Source organism: Manacus vitellinus, unplaced genomic scaffold, assembly GCF_001715985.3.
Source record: "Manacus vitellinus isolate BGI_N305 unplaced genomic scaffold, ASM171598v3 scaffold_19_pilon, whole genome shotgun sequence".
Classification (NCBI taxonomy): Eukaryota; Metazoa; Chordata; class Aves; order Passeriformes; family Pipridae; genus Manacus; species Manacus vitellinus.
The window spans coordinates 1,305,674-1,321,121 of record NW_021939395.1 but is presented as its reverse complement, the minus strand read 5'-3'; the positions used below and the strand labels follow the sequence as shown (position 1 = coordinate 1,321,121).

Genomic DNA, 15,448 nt, shown 5'->3' with positions numbered 1-15,448 from the left:
CACAGCTTCCCTGGGCAACCTGTGCCAGGGCCTCACCACCCTCACAGGGAGGAATTCCTTCCAGTATCCCATCTCACCCTGTCCTCTGGCAGTGGGAAGCTATTCCCCCTTTCCTCTTCCTCCATCCCTTGTAAAAAGTCTCTCCATCTTTGAGAATAACACAGTGAATTGATACTCAGCCCATCCCAGGAGCTGTTGGTGCTGCAGTGGGTGACAGTGGATGGCAGAACTTGTGCTGTTTCTGACCAGCTCTAGTAAAGCAACAGCCAGTCTTTAAAAAGAGATGAAATAATCATTTTATCTGTGTTTTGAAGAGCTTTTCGTTGACATTTTCATTGACTGTGACTGTGCATGGATTCAGTGTGAACTGACACTTTTCTGGAAGGATGGTTTTCCCAGCTTTGTTCAAAGTCTCCTGTGGTCCCCACGTGACTGATCCTGAGCCCTTTGTTCCCCCAGGATACAATGCCACTGTCTTGGCCTATGGACAGACCGGATCTGGGAAAACCTACTCCATGGGAGGCACCTACACGGCCAACCAGGAGCACGAGCCCAGCGTGGGGGTCATCCCAAGGGTCATCAGGCTGCTCTTTGAGGAGAAGCAGCAAAGGCAGGATTGGGAATTCGTCCTCAAAGTTTCTTATCTCGAGGTAAAAGTTTTGGTTCTCAAACTATTATCAAGTTTTGAATTAAGTGAGCTTTGGGGCCTCCTCCTCCAAGTAATACTGATTAAATCAACACCTAAGGCTCCAGAAACTGGGTCTTACCAAACGTATTTTTCTCTAAAGGTGACATGAGTAGAATGTGATGCCAGATTAGCCCTGATTTCAGCATCACTACCCCTTTCTCTGGTGGGTTGTTCTCCTGCAAGGCTGGTAACTGAGCTGCTCTTGTGCTGTTCCAGATCTACAACGAGGACATCCTGGACCTGCTGTGCCCCTCGAGGGAACGCTCCTCCCAGATCAGCATCAGAGAGGATCCCAAGGAGGGCATCAAGGTCTGCTGCCCTGGGGGATGAGGGGCTGGCAGGGCTGGGGAGGAGTGTGTTGGTGAAACAACTGCCTGACTCCCTGAACATTGCCCAGGGAATCAGCACGGCCACTCCCTGCTCTCAAAACTGGGCTCCTGAGCCTGAACTTCACTCAGGACAACACCAAGAGGGTCTGATGTTCATGACAAAGCCACTTGCACATGCTGCTCTGACTCTGAAGGGTGTTTGAGGTGAATGTCTGAGGTGGTTGTCCTTGGGGTCCCTCCACTCCAATCCCTGCTGCCCTCGTGCTCCTCACGTGGCAGATGTAACGTGCAAAAAGGGGATCCTGAGGGGGAACTTCCAGTGCCCCAGAGATTTTCTCAGCAGTTTTGTCCAGCTGTGTGTTTATAGCACAGTGCAGAGAATCCTTGTGCTGCTGCTTCCTCTGGGTCCCTGTTTTGTGGTTAAACTTGTATCCTTTGCCTTTGCTCAGATGGCTTTAGTTAAACCCCATCATCCTTTGTCCTTCCCTGACAGCTGCAGTTTGCAGTGGGGATGTTGGGTGTCAAGCTGGAAACTTGGATCCATCCATTGGCTTTATGTGTAGTTCTCTGTCATCTCTAAAGCACTGGGATGTGGCTCATCCATGTGTTGGGAGCAGCACTGGGATACAGGGAAATGGGCCCTCAGGGAAAGTACAACTTTCCAAGGAGCACATCCAGCCCCTACTGCTCATCCCCTCTGGGACCTGTGTCCCTGAGAGCTGTCTCCCCACCACTTTATCCACACAAATCCCCACTCCAGCAGCCAGTTTTTTCCTTCCTCTGCCTGGGACTGGCACAACTTTCAGCTCCCAGCTTGCCCTGGGATACCTGGGGGCAGCTCTGGATTTCTCCATGGATCCCAGGCTCTCAGGCAGGTACAGGAGCTTGGGGGCAGGGTGTAGGAGTAGGAGAGATGATGATGTGACTTCATGTCACTGATGTAAAATTCAGGACAGGTTTTTCCTGGGAAAAACCACCTCAGGCCTTTTGAGGTGAGACATTCTTGGGAAGGGAGCTCACCTGGTCTGGTACAGCCTGAGGTGGAGGAGGATTTCTCTGGACTAAGCTGGGATGAAGAGGAAGGAGAAGATCCATAATGCTTTTTTCCTGGCTACAGATTGTAGGGTTAACTGAAAGAAATGTCACCTGTGCCCAAGACACTGTGTCCTGCCTGGAGCAAGGGAACAATGCCAGGACAGTGGGATCCACAGCCATGAACTCCCAGTCCTCACGGTCCCATGCCATCTTCACCATCTGCATCGACCAGAAGAAGAAAAATGACAAGTGAGTGGGATTGTGCAGCCACTCCCAGCAGCTCTTGGGAGTTGCCTGCCAAAAATTCCATAATCCCACTCCTGGTCCTACTCTGAGCTACTCGAGGCAGTTGTTTTGTGTCTGTCTCTGGTATTTCAGCTCCTGGGCTGCTCCTTTCCTGACTGCACTTTACTGAGAGAGTAAAATAATGTATTTCTGCCACAGGAACTGCAGTTTTCACTCCAAACTACACCTGGTGGATCTTGCTGGCTCTGAGAGGCAGAAGAAGACCAAGGCTGAGGGAGACAGACTAAAAGAAGGTCTGTAGGCAAAGGGTCAGCAGAGCCTGGGTTTCTAGTAACTTTGAGGATAATAAAAGAGCAAAGCAGTTCTTCAACCCTTGCAATGCCCTTTTTGAACCTTCTTACATTTTATTGAGGGCAGGAAATGAGCAGTTTTTAGCTCTGCTCACTGGGATCTGTTTGCAGGGATCAACATCAACAAAGGCCTCCTCGCCCTGGGGAACGTCATCAGTGCTCTTGGGGATGAGAACAAAAAGGGTGGGTTTGTCCCCTACAGAGACTCCAAGTTGACAAGGTTGCTGCAAGGTAAGAGACAGGTGATGACAAAGCCTAAATCTGTGTTTTAAATAACATGATGCACCTTAAACAAAGCAGGAGAAAACTCAAGAGCCACCAAACCACAGCTCAGAGCAGGAGCTGCTGCTGGCAGAGGGATTCATTTAAGTCCTCTTCTCCCTGAAGCCAGACCTCTCCTGAACTCTTTATTTTTAGGTTGCAAATGCAGTGAGATGAGCTCCTAAATGAGTCCTGCTTTCCTGCAGTTTCTATGACAGGAGGAAAGGAGACATATTCAGAGCATATTTTTGGTGGGGAAGATGAGAAGTCAAGTCTGGGAGCAGAGATCTATTATTGTACCTTAATTATAGCAACTTACTGGATGATATCACAGCCAGAATGAAGCTCAAGCTGTCTGTGCTTTCCCTGGGAGCCTCATGTTTGATTTGCTTCTTAGTCTGAATATCTGGTCTTTGTGGTACTTACTTTTCAATAGTTATGATGATATTTAAATATATTTATCTGAATTAACCTTTCACATGGGCACAGCTTTGGTAATTAACTTACTGGGATGTTTATGGTAGTTAAATAATTTGGTACAAAAGCTCTTCAGTATTTTCCATAGCTGAGAGTCCTTAATTAAAAACTGGATTTTGCTGCATGTGAGGCCCTTTTTTCTGATCAGTAGCTTGAAGTAGCCAATGTGTGTTAGTGTAAAACTGAAGGAGGAAATGCCATGCAGTTCTTAGCCAATAATTCCTTAAATTGAAGAGAATTCTGATGTCTGGATATTCACGGAGGTCTTGAATGTTATTAGTGGGAGAAGGGAGGGGAAAACCTGAAAGAACTAGGCCAGAAATGGTATAAAGGAATTACTTATCAGGGCAGTGATATTAGTGGGGCTTCTGAGGTGAAGTCTTTGGTGTTTAGAGCTGAGACATGACTTTGGTCTTCCATAAACCTCTCTAATACAGAACTGACTGAGCAGAGGAGAAAGTAATGACAGTGACCCAAACCTACAGCTGGATATTGTATTTTGGGGATGCACTCGGGGGGGGTTTAGTGTCCTGATGATGGTGTGTCCCACTCTCACTCTCTGGAAGCTTTGCTTATCCCCTGTTTTCCTCTCCAGACTCCCTGGGAGGGAACAGCCACACCCTGATGATTGCCTGTGTGAGCCCAGCAGACTCCAACCTGGAGGAGACCCTGAACACTCTGCGTTATGCTGACAGGGCCAGGAAGATCAAGAACAAACCCATTGTCAACGTGGATCCCCAGGCAGCTGAGCTGCACCAGCTCAAGCAGCAGGTGCTGTGGGGCTTCCTCCTGGGGGAGGGTTTGTCCTCTTAGTTCTGAGCTCAGGAACCAGCAAGGAAAGGCACAGGGTGCCCAACCACACCAAGTGTGCAGAACATATTTAATGTGCATTTCTCTGGGTGCTGGAAAGAGAATATAAGAGCATTTCTGTGATGTTACAGCAGCCATTCAATGCCAGACAAAAAGGGTGGTGGTGGTGTGATTTGCATTTGCATTCCCTTTCACTCGACAAATCGTTGCCTGACCAGGCTAAAGGTGAAATTAGAAATACAGTGATGGTTTGGTGCCTTTGTGACATTTCCTGCCTGTGCCCAGCATGGAGTGGGAAGTGAGAGTGTTCCTCTGCTCACTCCAGAGGGAAAAGAAGGCAGCTTTTGTTTTAGGAGTGAATTACTTGAAATTCTGGAGCACCATGGCTGCTTTCCTCAGGCAGTGGTAAAACAGAATTATGGAGCATGTGACTCAGAAAGACCAGGGATCTGAATGATGCTCCTTCAACCATCAAGTTAGTTTATGGGAGAGATTTACAAGCAGGAATTATTTGCCTTTCCAGGTCCAAGAGCTGCAGGTGTTGCTGCTGCAGGCCCATGGAGGGACCCTCCCTGTGTCTATCAAGTAAGATTTGTTGTTCAGTGCTCAGTGTATTTGGTGTCTGGCACAGAAAAGCCTCTGGATCTCTGCTGCTCCAGGAGGTGCTGTGGAACGAGGGGAGAGCAAACTGGTTGCTTTTTTTCCTCTCTTTTTGTTCTTTTTGTTGTGGTTACTGGAATTCCACAGGTCATTTCACTTTGTAGCAAACCTCTTAAGATTGCAAACATCCCTTGCAGGAAATATGAGAGGAACCAGGCAACATGTCCTAAGTAAACATTTCTCAGACCCATTCATGACTCTTATTCACCCCTCTACCCCTAAATGTAGGGCACCTCCATCCCCATTGTTCTTAAAAGCACCAAATGCAGGAAGGAGATGGATTGTGTAGTTGTTGTCTTCTGAGGATGCTTCAAAACCCAGTACATGCAGTTTAACCTGTATTTGGAGGTTCAACCTATATTATAGAGGTGTCCAGGGCCAGGCTGGATGGGGCTTGGAGCAGCCTGGGCTAGTGGAAGGTGTCCCTGCCCATGGAAGGGAGGTTGGAAATAAAAGATCTTTAAGGTCCTTCCAACCCATACCATTGTGGGATATTCATTATAAATTATTTAGGAAATTTGGAGGTGATTTCCGTGCTGTTACAAACCATGTTCACAACCAAAGGGTCCTTGGTCTTTCAGCAGCCTGGCACCCTCTGAGAACCTTCAGTCCCTGATGGAGAAGAACCAGTGCCTGATGGAGGAGAACCAGAAGCTGAGCCAGGGGCTGAGTGAGGCTGCTGGACAGACAGCACAGATGCTGGAGAGGATGATCCTGGTAAGGTCCAGTTACCAAGGAGACCATTAAGTTGAAGTTGAATCAATAGCAGGTCCTGCACTAATGGCATGTTGGGAATCTCTCTTTGATGTTCATTTCACGTTGATTTCAAGTCAGTCAGAACCAAAAGTCTGCCAGAATCTGGCTGCCTATAGGTCTGTGACTTCAGTGGGGAAAGGGAGCCATGAATCTTTCAGCTCTTCTGTTGCTGTAATATTTTAAATCTCAGCACTTGCACACTTGTGCTCTCTCTTTTCCACCCTTTTTTACTTCTATTGTCTTGTATATTCCTGGAAAAAATGCTGTTAAATCTAAACAAACTAGTGGCTGTGATCATGTAGGACCTTTCAATGCATTGATTTGCCACACATGACCAAGATCTCTTTTGGTACAAATTAATTAGTTGATTTCTGGCTTCTTATCTTACTTCTGCAACTCAGTGTAATTCTGCCTTCCCTTAGACAGAACAAATAAATGAGAAGATGAATGCCAAGCTAGAGCAGCTCCAGCAACATGCTGTGTAAGTGTGTGCACACCCTCCTGAGCTGGGCAATTACCTGGGATAAACTGGATACAAACAACTGGTGTTTGTTCATCCAGAGTTCATTTGTCTTTTGAGTGGGGAAAGTTGTTCCTCACTAGAATGAACATGCCCTGGGTTTGCTCCCATGTGTGCACTGCAGGTGCAAGTTGGACCTGCAGAAGTTGGTGGAGACAGTGGAGGATGAGGAGCTGAAGGAAAACGTGGAGGTGATTCGTAACCTGCAGCAGGTGTTGGCTGAGTTCCAGGTAAGGCTGGATCCAGGGAGGGAGGGAGGGAGGAGTTGTGTTTACACAAGTTTGCTGGTGAAATCTGGGATTTTCCTGCTGATCTGCTCAGCAGTGGATTCCACTCTGCAGAGACTTTGCTCAAGGAGCCCAGGAACTGTAAGCATGAAGTGGCTTAATATCAACTTAAAAACTGTCCTGTTGTGCTTTCAATGCTGCAGAAAGGCCACTTGTGGGAGAAAAGGAAAAGTCTCCATAAAAGATTCTGATAGTGGGAGATCAGCATGGATTTATGATCCGTAAGTTGGATGGAGTGTTATGAACTTGGCAGTTTTAATGAGAACACAAACTACAGGGACCTGAAATTGTTAAATAGAAGTTGCCAGATCTTTGTCTTAATGAGGTCCTTGGATACTTATTGAGGAACTAGACACTCCCCCCATTCCCAGGCTCAGCTGGCTGCCAAGGCTGGAATTCAGGGAAGGCTAGGAGGAATGGCTTGTCCAACTAGTCCAGGAGGAGTTTGGTCGTTTTATTAAAGGAGGAAGACAATGGTTTCCCCTTTCCAGAGCTTTTTGTCCAGACCAGAATCACATTGTATTTTGTCATAGTGTACCAACAGACTGGTTTTAGCTTCGTTTTACTTCCTCTTTCCCTTTTCACCAAAATCTTCTTTTCCTTGTCCTCTACAGAGTGAAAATGCTGCCACAGCAGAAGCTGCTGCAGAGATGGCAAGCCCTGAACAGGAGGCTACAGGTGTAAGTGAGGGGGGCTTAGCAGTGCAGGTTTTTATCTCCTCATCACTTTTATCTGTCCCTCATGCTCATTTTCTAATCGAAATGCTTGATAAATAATGTGTCACTCTTGTAGGAGCTGGTTTTTTAAACTCTTAATTGCTCAGTGTGTTCCAGATCAATAACCTGCTCTCATTCTGAATACCCAGTGTAACCAATGAACTCAAAGTGCTCTGCAGGATCCGAGATCATGTCATTCCAGAGCTTTGGATTGGCCTCTCCTGCTCACTTGGTGTCTCCTCTAGGAAGCAGAACTGGGCCAGGATTCCAAGAGAGCCTCGAACGACTTCACCACCCAACACGCCCTTCGCCAGGCCCAGCTGTCCAAGGAGCTGCTGGAGCTCAACAAAGCCCTGACCCTGAAAGAGGCACTTGCCAAAAAGATGGCTCAGAATGATAATCAGTTGGAGCCCATTCAGTCCCAGTACCAGGTAAACTTGACACCCTTCTTGTTCAGTTCCTTTTTCCCAATGATTGCCAACCCCTCCATGCTGGGGAGGGGAGAGAGGGGATCCTTCCTCTCCTGAGCACATTCTGATTTGGGTCTGTTTATTCCTCATCTGGGTCACTGCCCTGTTGGGCAGCTTCCCCTGCTGTGCTGGGCTCTCCCATCTCTGGAATTACTCCAAAATCACTTTGGCACAGTGGTTCTGTGACCCACCAAAGCTTCAGTGTCTGAACCAGCCCTTGTGACACTCACACTGCTCTTATCTAAGAGCAGTCTGCTGATAGCAGTGTGGATTCTCAAGGTTTCTCTGTGCTAAAGCTTTGTCTCAGGGTGTATTTTCAAGGCTTTTCTTGGGAGGCTGACTAATCTTGTCCTTCCTAGACTAACATCAGGGATCTGGAATTGGAGGTCAGCAATTTGCAAAAAGAAAAGGAGGAATTGGTCCTTGCTCTGCACATGGCAAAGAAGGATATCAACCAGGCCAAGTGAGTGTGACTGTGTTATGTCTGAAAACCCAGTGTCTTGTGTTTCTATCTATAAAGTCTCTTATTTGATGTAAATGTGTCCCTCTGACATGCCAGGATGGTTGTATGAGCTGCAGAGCAGCCTCCTGTGGGCTTTCAGCAGCAGGAAAGGTGATAACACACAACTCAGTTTAACTTTTCTTCAGGTGTCTGAAATTGGAGAGTGGGGTTGTTTTTAAGGCTGGTTCCTTCCCAGGCTGAGCGAGCGGCGGCGCAAAAGGCTCCAGGAGCTGGAGGGACAGATCAACGAGCTGAAGAAGAAGCTGAGTGAACAATCCAAGCTCCTGAAGCTGAAGGAATCCACGGAACACACGGTGTCCAAACTGAACCAGGAGATCAGGGTAACCCATCCTAACTGCACTCCTGGCTGGCCAGTGCAGACAGAGCAGCTCCCACACAGGAATCGCTCCCTGTCTGCTCTGTCACACTGAGAGCAGCAGTTTGGCCACGATTCCTTTGGCCACAGTTGCTGGGGTAGCACAACAGGCAGGTGACTGCTGAGATTTGGAGGGGTAAAATAAGTCCAAAGGGTCTTCTGGCTCTTCTAAGATCCTCAGTCAAATCACTTGGCTTCACTTTAATTTCCCTAAACTGTGCATGTTTATGCCTTAAATGCCTTCCCTTTATGCCTTGAAACATGAATCCCTGGGTTTTAGCACTTGGAGAGTGTCCTGAGAGGGAGCACACTAAGATTTCCCACCTGCCTCTCCCCGCACCTGACAGACACAAGGGAAATGCAGGTTGAAGTTCCCCAGGATGTAAATCCTGGACAGTTCTTCCAACCTCTTGTGTTTTTCAGGAAATGAAGCACCAAAGGGTCCAGCTGATGCGGCAGATGAAAGAAGACACGGAGAAATTCAGGCAGTGGAAGCAAAAGAAGGACAAGGAAGTGATCCAGCTGAAGGAAAAGGTGAGCAAACAACCCCCCCCCAAACTGTACCACCCTCCCAAGAGTAAGACAAATCAGTCAAGTGTTTACTGCAAGGCTTGTTTAACTGAAAGCAACTAGAAACCAGCTGGGAATGCTTTGAAGAGAAGGTTGGTTCATATGGCTGCCACTTTTCACCAGTTGTTGTAAATGGACTTGTGGCTGGAGATCCTAAAGATGTTGGCACAGTTGTGACTCAGCTCTGAGGCAGAAGGCAAAAATATTCAATATTTGAAGTATTTAAAGTTGTAGGGTTTGGCCCCAGAATGGGAGGTATCTAAACTTCCAAAGGAATATTGAACCTGCAGGTTCATGAAATCCAGCTGCTTGTGGCACCCAGTGTAATGGACAGCAAACATCTGGAGTTCTGGTCCCACAGCAAGTTCTTACCCCTCAGTGCTTCGGGATCCTCAGGGTTGAACTTCTGGGCTTCAGTCTCATCCAGCCTTTAGGCTCCAGAACCTTTGTCATGGGAAATGTGGAGCCCAGGTGACTTTTCCATCTGTTTTTGTGTTGTTTCCCTGCAGGATCGTAAGAGACAGTACGAGCTCCTCAAGCTGGAGAGGGATTTCCAGAAACAGGCCAATGTCCTTCGGCGCAAAACAGAGGAGGTGAGGAGCCAGTGTCTCAGGGAAAGCCCTGAGCAACCCCAAGGGCTGCACAGTGGGGCTGGAGGATGTAATGGGACATGCACAAACCTCTTAAAGGCAGCTGAGAGGATGGAAATAAGAGCTTTTCTCTCTGCAGAGAAATCCATGCTTCTATCTTGTAGCCTTTGAGGGATCCTAGTTAAATCTGCTCCTTAGAGGCTGAATTCCACTCTGGGCATCAGGCTGCTCTGGGAATCCATTACAGATGGCCAGGCTGAAGCTTGAAATGAATTTGGGGGTGGATATATTAGGTTGCAGTTCAAAATCCTTTCAAAATGGTTGTGTCAAAGAAATGCATCTTGCAACCCTCATTTGGGATGTTTTCTTCTACTTCTTAGGCCTAGAAGCAGGTTCTCCTTAAATCAGGAATCTCAGCTGAGGAAATAAGTTAAGGGCTGGAGGCCTTGACTTAGTGATTCTGGTTTATTCCCTTTGTGCTCTCACCGTCCCAGGGCCTTGCCTTGGCACTCCCTCGTGTTTCCAGCTGTTGCAGGTGAAGTGCCAAAGCTGCTGCTGAGCTCCTGTGGAATGTTTTCCAGGCAGCAGCTGCCAACAAGCGGCTGAAGGAGGCCCTGCAGAGACAGAAGGAGGCTGCAGACAAACGCAAGGAGAGTCAGAGCCGGGGCCTGGAAGGAGTGGCTGCCCGAGTGAAGGTGGGTGACATTGGGTGTGTCATCCCAGCAGGGGGGAAACTGGGACTGGGGGGCTCAGGGGGGGCTGCAATGGGATTATTCCATGGCTCTAAAACACCTTCCCAGAGCAACACTCAGCCCTGTAGTTGAAGCTCCACTAAACCCCTTTCCCGGTGGGTTTCCTGTTCCAGAGCTGGCTGGCAAACGAAGTGGAGGTTCTGGTGAGCACGGAGGAGGCTCGGCGGCACCTCGCAGACCTGCTGGAGGACAGGAAGATCTTGGCCCAGGAGCTGCAGCAGCTCAAAGAGAAGAAAGAGTCCGGGGAAAACCCTCCTCCAAAGCTCCGGGTGAGGGAAAGGCCCCTTTCCCTGTGCCAGCCCTGGGGGGTTCAGCAACACTGGGGTTATTCTGATCCTCACTCCTGTTCCCTCAGGAGGTAGGGAGGGGACTCCATCCTTGGCTGCCTTTCTGGGAGAAAGGCTTCATGTGGTGAAGAGGTGCTGAAGTGACTTGTTAATTAATGCAATTAGGGAACATTTCTTCACTGAAGGGGCAGTCGGGCACTGGCACGGGCTGTGCAGGGCAGAGGGGGAACCACCATCCCTGGGAGTGTCCCCAAAAGGTGTGGATGTGGCCCTGGGAGTGTTGGGTGAATGGTCGGACTCGACCTCCGAGGGCTTTTCCAGGCTCAGGAGGGCTGTGAGTGGGTCACCCCCTCATGGAAGGCTTTGTGCTTTGGGGAAGGGGCCCTGGAATTGCAGCTCTGGAGAGAGCTGCTCCTCTGTGCTGGGCTGTCTAAAGGTGTGATTTCCTCCCCTGTTCCTCCCTTGGCTGCAATTCCTCAGAGAAGGACCTACTGCCTGGCAGAGCTGCAGTCCCCAGAGGTGGATCTCTCCATATCCAAGCAGATAGAAAGCCTGGAAACTGAGATGGAGCTCAGGTAAGGCAGTACCACAAAGCTGATCTGCGCAACCTTGCCTCTGGTTTTTCCCTCATTTCCATCTCAACTCTTCTGTGAAATTGAAAAAAAATGTAAAATATTTATACACTGAACTGGGAACAATGAGATGAGAGCCTGGGGTTTTCCTGGCTTGGATTTTTCCACATTGTAGACATTACCTAGTCACTAAGACTGGAGTTTTCTTAGCTGTTTGTGAGCACCTCTGTTTGAGGAAAACCTTCTCCCTTCCTTTGGGAATGTGAAGGGAAGGCAGAACTCCCCAGTGTAGCAATGCAGACTCCAGCTGCCCAATTAAGGCATCAAAATTGTAACTTCAACTATTTCACCTGATATTCTGGGAACAGTAACTTTAGCCCTGGTTTTCTCTTGTGCTGTAACCCCAAATCCATGGATTCTTCCCCAGGAGTGCCCAGATAGCAGATCTGCAGCAGAAACTCCTGGATGCAGACAATGGGGATCGTGCCAAGCAGCGCTGGGACAGCATTGCCACAATCCTGGAGGCCAAATGTGCTCTGAAGTACCTCCTGGGAGAGGTAAAGGCTGGATTTTCCTGTTTTTTCCCTGAAAGCAAAGACTTTAAGTCTGCTTAGCCAGGAATGAATAGAAGTGACTAACAGAATTGGAATGAAGCACCCTTTTGTACTGGATGAGGTTTATTTCCCTCACAATTTTGGATTAAAATACTCTGTACTGGGTGGTGAAATCCAAAAAACAGGGAAGAGGGGAATGGAATATATGAGGGTCTGGAGATAACCAGCCAAAGCTGTGCTTCTGAAAGGCTTGCATGGGAATAGGAAAATAAAAAAGACAAATTTTGGAAGTGAAAGAGAAGTACCTAAAAATACTTCCTGAACAAGCAGAGAAACAAGGGCAGTGCTGGCTGAGGTCAGGGGAACCAGGGGAATGGGTGTTGAGAAGGGAAAAGACGGGATAGAGGAGTAGGAATTGGGTTGATGTGGCATCAAGGAGAGAGCAAGTGAAGGACAGAATCCCCTGTCACTCCCTGGTGCTTGGAAAGGCAAAGAGTGAAAAGGAAAATACTCCCAAGTGCTGCAGGAAGGGAGATGAATTTAGAACTGTTAACAAAATCTGCTCCCTGTTTTGCACTTCCAAACTGGTGGTCAGGTGTCTGGCTCTGCATTTCCTCTGGTCTCCTTGTGGCTGGTGGCCAGTCCAGTTCCTGGGGTGGCTGGAAATCACAGAAATGCTTCACCTCCAGGCTGCAGCACCTTTCCCACCATGGAATCCCTGACCCAAATATTACTCTTACCTTCCAGCTGGTCAGCTCTAAAGTCCAGGAAAGCAAACTCCAGAGCAGCCTGGAGCAGGGCAAAGCCACCTGCTCAGACGTGCAGAAGATGCTGATGGAAGAGAGAAACCACATCACAGAGCTGGAGGCTGAGTTCCAAAATCAGCTTGTGGTGCAGGAACAGCAACACCAGGAAAAGGTAAAACACAAGGCATGGAAGTCTTGAACTCTGGGACTGATTTCCCAGGTCTGCTAAAAGGCAAAGGGGATGTGGTGAAATCAAGCTGGTGCTGTACATAAACTCAAATTTAGACTTTTGCAGATGATTAATCAAAAACCAAATCTCCCTATTCATCCTGGGCCCTGTGCAAGTTGCTTTATCCAGTAACTGTTTTCATGCTTTAAGGATATTACAGCTGAGCACAAGATCACTTTTCAAGTAGATCAGAGTGGAATAATGCTGGAAGTGGCAGAATCTTCATAAAATTGCCAAGGCTTTTGATGCCTGGACTTGGACAGGTGTTCCTTCAGGAATTCCTACCTGTTCATTCTAACTTGCTTTTAGGTTCTGTACCTGCTCAGCCAACTCCAGCAAAAAGAAGCAGAAGAGAAGAAATGGGAAGATTCCCTAAATGAGCAGGAGAAGCAGCTGCAGGAGCGACTCAGGATCCAGGTACAGTGTCTGGCTGTGGCTTGGAGGGAGGGTGGGATCCTTTGGGATACCAGGTAGTTGGAACAGGAGCTTTGGAATGAGGGAGATGCAGGAGGATTGTGAACTTGGCAGGGGATAGTTGCTGTGCAGGTCTGAACAATCCTGTAGTTTTTCTCTTTACCTTTAATTAAATAAATTTCCTTTTGTCTTGCAAACAGGAGGAAGAGATGGAGAAAATGAAGGAGGAGAACCAGGAACTCCTCCAGGAAAATGACTCTCTGAAACAGGTAGAGCCTTGGGAGATTAATGGCTGTTGATTTCTGTACTTTGCAAAGCTAAGTCTTTTCCCTTTTAACAGAAACTGCTGCTCCTCCAAGTTGTCAGTGGCCAGAAGCTCCGGCACATCCAGCAAAGGCCACCAGAGTCTCCAGACTCTTCTTTTGATTATATCCCAGCCAAAGTAAGATCCTGCAGGTTTTTTTCATGCTTGTATTGTACCTGAGTTCTTCTCCAAAGTTAATCTTGGCTATTAGTAATTTGGATTCTTTCTCCTAAGTTGCTTTTTAGCAGGCAGCTCATTCTGCTTATTGAAGTTGGCCCCTTCAGTCCTTTTCAGAACACTCAGAACTACCTTGCACTAGTTTTTTGATTTAAAAAAAGGCAACCAAACCCCCTAACGTGTTTTCTCCTTCTCATTCTGTCTGACTCTACATCCTCCTTCACAATCCAGATGTTTTATCTGTAGCATTTCCAGTCTCTAAACTATGGACCAAGGAATGTGTCATAGCAAGTGTAACCATTGCCTTGCAAAGAGCCAAATCTTAGTGCTGGGAGGAAGAAATGATTTAAAGCTATGTGGGCAAGACTGACACAAATGTTTTTTGTCATGTGATATGACAAATATAACTCCGACTTCCAAGGATTTGTCACTTACAGGAGTTTAAATGGACTGAATTTTTAATCCTGACAATTTGATGGGTTTTCTCCTCCCTCACCTTCTTGGCTGGCTGAGGAACGGGAGTGTGGGGCTCTGAGTACCTCAGTGAAATATTAAATCAGTACTGGATAAATATGAGTGAAATCCAAGCCCTGTGTCAGTCCTGCTGGTCCCTGACCCTCCTGCTCCCTGGCTGCAGCCCAGGGCCCGCCGGCAGACGACGGCCAAGCCGCGCGCGCCCAGCCCGGAGATGGACCTGGAGGAGCTGCTCTCTGACTCGGGGGACCTGGAAGATGCTGACTGGGTTCCTGCCAAAGCAGCCAGAGGGGCAAAGAAAAGCCTCACGGGGGTAAGATCCAGTCACCTTTGATCCAGGACCTACTAGGGAATCGCTGGCCTGTATCCAAGGATCTGTGTGTGTGTACAGAGAACAGGGAGATTGTAGTGTCTGCACTGGTCCTTTGGGATAACCTGAAGTCAGGGCCTGAGGAACTGAAGGTGCTCATCCTGGGGGTCCTGCAGCAAGAGATGGGTGTGGAGTGGAAGGATTTTATTCCTTATCTGGGATGCAGGACTGGCACTGAAACGAGGTGTGTGGCAGCTGGGGACATCCCTGTCCCGGAGCTGCCCGCCCTGGAGCGGTGCCGGTGCCCCGGGCAGAGCAGGGATCCCTCTCTCCCGCAGTGCTCGTGCCGGGGCCGCTGTGGGAACAGGCAGTGTGGCTGCAGGAAGCAGAAGGTGGGATGTTCCGGCGGCTGCAGCTGTGACCAGGCCACCTGCAGGAACCGGGACCACGCCCTGGTGAGTCCTGGGCTGGGTGAGGGACCACCGGGGCACTGCTGGGCAGGGCACAGCACTGGCACCCTTTATACTTTACTTAAGTAAAGTATTTCTTTTAAATAGTGGCAGTGTATCAAAATGTTTTATTAATATTTATACCTATATGAATACTGTATAAGTAAGAATAGTGTCTGTGAGCATGTAATGCTTATAATTAAAAATAATACATATTACATGTTAGGTTATGTATGTTTTTAAATGGTATGGGCTGTACCTGTTACTGGAATAAAAAGAGTGGCTGAGACTGTACAAATAGATGTGTCTCTAGAAAAGAGTAAGCCATGAATGTGTGGGTGTAATACAAGTGTATGTAGACATATAATATGTCTTATATATAATTTAGATATTATCTATAATTACATATGGTGTTATTTAACAGATATCTGGGGGTGTCACAGCACAGATTTACCTACTCCCAACTGTCAGCCATAAACCTAAAGACAAATACTTCAGTCTGTCTCTTGCACTCAGTAAATTCAAGTTGTGTCTTTG

General features: G+C 47.9%; 1 protein-coding gene across 1 annotated transcript in view; it reads left to right on the top strand.

Annotated features, from left to right (window-relative positions):
* The first annotated feature begins 220 nt into the window (after window positions 1-220).
* KIF4A (kinesin family member 4A) overlaps window positions 221-15,448 on the top strand; it is a 17,096-nt gene continuing 1,868 nt past the window's right edge. Inside the window, exons 1-27 of the mRNA XM_029959171.1 lie at window positions 221-254; window positions 460-650; window positions 905-997; window positions 2,135-2,301; window positions 2,497-2,591; window positions 2,760-2,879; window positions 3,982-4,157; window positions 4,720-4,781; window positions 5,438-5,573; window positions 6,035-6,093; window positions 6,257-6,362; window positions 7,034-7,099; window positions 7,381-7,566; window positions 7,965-8,068; window positions 8,304-8,448; window positions 8,907-9,017; window positions 9,563-9,646; window positions 10,225-10,338; window positions 10,509-10,664; window positions 11,163-11,257; window positions 11,682-11,811; window positions 12,556-12,726; window positions 13,093-13,200; window positions 13,398-13,466; window positions 13,538-13,639; window positions 14,316-14,465; window positions 14,801-14,917. Coding sequence (XP_029815031.1) covers window positions 221-254; window positions 460-650; window positions 905-997; window positions 2,135-2,301; window positions 2,497-2,591; window positions 2,760-2,879; window positions 3,982-4,157; window positions 4,720-4,781; window positions 5,438-5,573; window positions 6,035-6,093; window positions 6,257-6,362; window positions 7,034-7,099; window positions 7,381-7,566; window positions 7,965-8,068; window positions 8,304-8,448; window positions 8,907-9,017; window positions 9,563-9,646; window positions 10,225-10,338; window positions 10,509-10,664; window positions 11,163-11,257; window positions 11,682-11,811; window positions 12,556-12,726; window positions 13,093-13,200; window positions 13,398-13,466; window positions 13,538-13,639; window positions 14,316-14,465; window positions 14,801-14,917 — 3,147 coding nt within the window. The remainder of the gene's footprint in view (window positions 255-459; window positions 651-904; window positions 998-2,134; window positions 2,302-2,496; window positions 2,592-2,759; window positions 2,880-3,981; window positions 4,158-4,719; window positions 4,782-5,437; window positions 5,574-6,034; window positions 6,094-6,256; window positions 6,363-7,033; window positions 7,100-7,380; window positions 7,567-7,964; window positions 8,069-8,303; window positions 8,449-8,906; window positions 9,018-9,562; window positions 9,647-10,224; window positions 10,339-10,508; window positions 10,665-11,162; window positions 11,258-11,681; window positions 11,812-12,555; window positions 12,727-13,092; window positions 13,201-13,397; window positions 13,467-13,537; window positions 13,640-14,315; window positions 14,466-14,800; window positions 14,918-15,448) is intronic.